We start from the raw sequence: 4,429 nt of genomic DNA, 5'->3' as shown, positions 1-4,429 counted from the left end.
GACTTAGTGCTTGTAGCTCTTCCTGCTGGAGGATGAGGTGGTGGTGTACTTGATGGTGGAACTGCTGCCTCCAGAGGAGCTGAAGCCACCCCCCATGCCTCTGCCACTGCTGGAACTGAAGCCAGCTCCAAGGCTGTGGCCGCTGCCATAGGAGTAGCCGCTGCCTCCGCCCAGGCCTGAGCCACCGCCCATACCGCTGGCACTGCCATAGCCACCAGCGCTGCCATAGCCGCCAGACACGGTGGACTGCACCACAGCTGTGAAGGAGAGAGGGACAAAGACACAGGACACAGTGAGCTCATTCTGCCAGCCTCAGTCCAGTCAGAGGAACACAAGGGCAAGGGAAGGAGGTGAGCAAAGGTACTTACAGATGTTGACTTGTCCAACGCCTTCGCCACTCAGCCTAGGAAGGGAGAAGACACGGGGGGCATGAGACCTCAGAGAGCTACCAATGGACCAGAGTGGGAAGCTTCAATGTGAGGATAGCCCATGGGGAAGCTGCCTTAGAAATGGTTCTCTGTGAGTAGCCACTATGGCCATAACTAGGGTGCCTTCAACTTGTGCTCATGGCCCAACATCCCAAACCTGGATCCAGGATGATTGAGGGGCTTGTGTGGTGAGTTACCCACCTGCACTCCTCGCCCTCCAGCAGCTTCCTGTAGGTGGCGATCTCCACATCCAGGGCCAGTTTAACATTCATCAGCTCCTGGTACTCCTTCAGCAACCTGGCCATGTCCTGCTTGGCCTTCTGCAGGGCATCCTCCAGATCAGCCAGCTTGTTCTTGGCATCCTTGAGGGCCATCTCCCCACGCTGCTCAGCATCAGCAATGGCAGACTGCAGGTTGGCACACTAGAGGAGGAACATAGGCAGGATGAACTCAAGATTTAGTCCTCCAGAGGAGACTAAACACAGTTCTTTCTAGTGGGGAAGAGTTCCAGAGTCCAATATCATAGAAAGGGCCTTCTTCCTCTTTTTGCCCAGTATTTCTCTGTTCTGCACAAATGAGTTAGTCTGGGAGCCACGTGAGAAAACCTGTGCCCTTTTTTAACCTCCCTGCACTACACTGGACAAAATACCAGCAAATTTGGAAGAAATGGACCTACTCATTTCTCTTGAGTGCCATCTTCAAAGCCAGACAAGGATATCTTCTGATGATCTCATGTGGATGCCACACTAACTTACACAAAATTAGGAACATCCTCATTTAAGCAGATGAACTTCACATCTAGCTATGGAGATCTTGCCTTCCTCACTCCTAACAGATTCTATCACACTTGGGCAACACTGATCTTCACCCTGGGTCGTTGCTCAACTTTCTTTTTCCATTGAATCTTGAGCAGATTTGAAGCAATCTTGCCTCGTCCTGACCTCTTTTCTTTACTGACTTGTTTCATATATTCCTAAAACAACCTTTTGTTTTAACTAATCTCTTTTAAAAGCTCCAAGACTATCTTTTTACGTCTCATTAACTGGGATTATTCTTATCATGCGACTCTATCATTGTCATCATTAGTGTTGGCATCCATGTGCCCCAATCTGACGGAATTCACAAGGGTGGGAGCTGTGTGTTCTCCCCTCTCTCTGCTGTTCCCTCAATTCCCAGCATTTCCCAAATGGTGGCTGATGACAACCCGGTGGTGTATCACGAAAGGATGTTATTCCTCTCCAGAGCCCCCCACCACACCTGCTTCTTGACATGGTCGATCTCGGATCTCAGCCTCTGGATCATGCGGTTGATCTCAGCAATCTCCTGCTTGGTGTTGCGCAGATCATCCCCATGTCTGCCTGCTGTGAGCTGCAGCTCCTCATACTGAAATCCAGGGAGAGAGAGAGAGAAAGAAAGAAAGAGAAGTTGGTGTATATGGGCTTTCACATCCCAACAGTGGCTCACCTTCCAAACGAGGCATTTAACACATTTGGACCATGAAGCCAGTGGCTTCTCCACAAGGGTTTTTAGGGAAAGTTGATGTGGTCCAAGGTCATTGGATACCGTACATTGATCACAGACCCTCTCTCTAATGGACCTCTGTCTGCCTAGTTCATTTGTGGACAAACAGTGCTCTGTATCCTGTTTCTGAGAGCCAGGATCAGGGAGAGGACAAAAGCAAAGAACACTAGGTCTTTAGCTAGTGACTTGGGTTCTTGGCTTATCAAATTTGGACCTGAATTCTGTAAATGCCTGGTCTGTGAGGGCAGGATACACATCTTATGAGAAAATATCAGCTTCCTCATAGCAGATTTTCCAGCAAAGTCTGTAGCCTCACTAGTGATCAGGTAGGGGACGCAGGCATTCCTGTGTCCAGCTGTCAACTCAAGGCTCACCTTGCTCTGGTACCAGGACTCAGCCTCAGCCCGACTCCTCTGAGCGATCTCCTCATATTGGGCTTTGACTTCAGCGATGATGCTGTCCAGGTCCAGGTTACGGTTGTTGTCCATGGACAGGATCACAGAAGTGTCTGAGACGTGGGTTTGCATCTGAGACAGTTCCTGCAGAGCAGAAGATGGTCAGATCATCTTTTCCTGTGGCACTGACTGAGGTATCCAACCCCAAGATCTTCCACCCTTTGCAGAGCCCCATCACAGCAAATAAAAGAGGAGTGGAGATGCTTACTGCGTCATACAGGGCTCTGGTGAAGTTGATCTCATCTGTGAGAGCATCTACCTTGGCTTGCAGTTCAACCTTATTCATGTAGGCAGCATCCACATCCTGGGGAATAAGCCAACAACTTGGAGTCAGCTGAGCCCTCCTTCCCAGTCTCAGCACCTTTGAGTCTCCCCCCTCTATTCCCCTCTTGGATGTGTGCAGAGATGCAGAGTCCTCCCCCTCTACAAAGGAACATGATCCCCTGATCTTCATCAGCTCACCTTCTTCAGAGTCACAAATTCATTCTCTGCTGCTGTGCGCTTGTTGATTTCATCTTCATATCTAGAATTAGAACAAGGTAAGACATAATTGAGCCAGAGTTGGAGATAATATAGCAAGATCAGCCTGGGATCCCAACTTTCCACAAAACAGCTATGTCCAAATTGAGCTTTCCTGCCCACTGAGCCACACACACACATTTTGTGTGTGTGTGTCTGTGTGTGTGTGTGTGTTCCCTCAATCCCTCATATCTTTTCTCTCCCCACCCACCTCTATGGCCCATTTGTTCTTTGGGGGTTGTTTTGGGGCAATGATTGTGATATTCATTTCCATGGACCTGTTTCCCTACGGAGCCATGCCCACATCTGGACCTGGTCACCTTGCAGTCTTCAAGCATCTGCTTCTGGGAACTGAGGCCCCTTTTCTCCTTGAACTCACTTGTTCTTGAAGTCCTCCACTGTGTCCTGCATGTTCCTCAGCTCTGAGTCCAGGCGGCCCCTCTCCCCAAGGATGCTGTCCAGCTGTCTCCTGAGGTTGTTGATGTACTGTTCAAACAAGGGCTCCAGGTTCTGCCTCACGGTCTTGGTGCCCTGCTCCTGGAGCAGAGTCCACTTGGTGTCCAGGACCTTGTTCTGTTGCTCCAAGAACCGCACCTGGAGGAAGACAAGGTGATTATTTGCCGGAGAAAGCAAAGGAGAAAGAGGTAGGCATTGTCAGGTGCCCAGGCATGCCTGGAGTGTCACCCAGCATGTGTGTGTACACAGCATGTACAGAGGCTCAGGCTGACAGTGTTGGACCCACAAACCTACTGCCTTCCCACTTCAGTGATGCTGTGTGAAATTCTTCCATGGACATATGAAGTCTTCTCACTAGGTAAGTTATGCTGCCTATCAATGACGTTTAATAGTTCTTTCCTTTTCATTGAAAAACACAATCATGTATTTCCCCATTATGTTGCACAGTTTTTTTTTTTTTTAAATCGTACTTCAGTTAAAGGCATATTAAGTGTGGAGAATCTAACAATTAAATCCAAGGTAGCTAATGATTGGATTCCAATAACTTCTGTTTCAGCATGGTTGCCCGCTACAACAAACACCTTAATGGTCATGCTCTGGTTCTACACAGTTAGTTTTCCTATGGCTATATAAATGTTTCTAGGTCTTTTTCTTCTAAGCCAGGCAGAAGTCCTTTTCTTTTCTTTTTCTCACTCTTTCCTCATGCCCAGAGTCCTCGAGAAGATATCTGCTGGCGTTATTTTTTAATCTCTAGGAATCTTTAGAAAGGAAAGCTAACCCATTCCATTCTCTCACTGCCTTCTTTTGCTTCATGCTTATCAACAGTAGAGTATTCTTCCCTGGGAATGATGAAGGACACTTAAGAGACCCAGTGGTTTTAAATGATTTCCATCACCTTCTGCCTGTTGTGAACATGGAGCCCACCTGGCATCCCAGGGGAGAGCAAGTCCCAGTCCCCTTCTCCCTCCCTTCCTCCTGAGTCTCCCCCTGGTAGGACACTGGTCAGTTGTCTAGTTTGGGGAGTCTGGAATCCCAGTGGAGGCAGGTGCT

General features: G+C 48.6%; 1 protein-coding gene across 1 annotated transcript; it reads right to left on the bottom strand.

The window, feature by feature from the left end:
• Positions 1-3: 3 nt before the first annotated feature.
• Positions 4-3,520, bottom strand: LOC111140485 (keratin, type II cytoskeletal 6A). The gene is made up of 8 exons (XM_022492730.1): positions 3,303-3,520; positions 2,867-2,927; positions 2,613-2,708; positions 2,324-2,488; positions 1,686-1,811; positions 630-850; positions 369-403; positions 4-257 (listed from the first exon to the last, which is right to left on the bottom strand). The coding sequence occupies exons 1-8, from the start codon at positions 3,332-3,334 to the stop codon at positions 4-6; spliced, it is 990 nt and encodes a 329-aa protein (XP_022348438.1). The 5' UTR covers positions 3,335-3,520.
• Positions 3,521-4,429: the final 909 nt, after the last annotated feature.

This window comes from Enhydra lutris, unplaced genomic scaffold, assembly GCF_002288905.1.
Source record: "Enhydra lutris kenyoni isolate GAN:26980312 unplaced genomic scaffold, ASM228890v2 scaffoldscaffold1802, whole genome shotgun sequence".
NCBI classification, from domain to species: Eukaryota; Metazoa; Chordata; class Mammalia; order Carnivora; family Mustelidae; genus Enhydra; species Enhydra lutris.
This window is presented reverse-complemented; position numbering and strand designations above follow the sequence as displayed.

Coding starts and splice junctions, on each gene's coding strand:
- LOC111140485 (XM_022492730.1), bottom strand. CDS start 3,334: ATGCAGGACACAGTGGAGGACTTCAAGAACAA. Junction 2,928..3,302: donor GTGGAGGACTTCAAGAACAA/GTGAGTTCAAGG, acceptor TTCTAATTCTAG/ATATGAAGATGAAATCAACA. Junction 1,812..2,323: donor AGTCCTGGTACCAGAGCAAG/GTGAGCCTTGAG, acceptor CCTGGATTTCAG/TATGAGGAGCTGCAGCTCAC.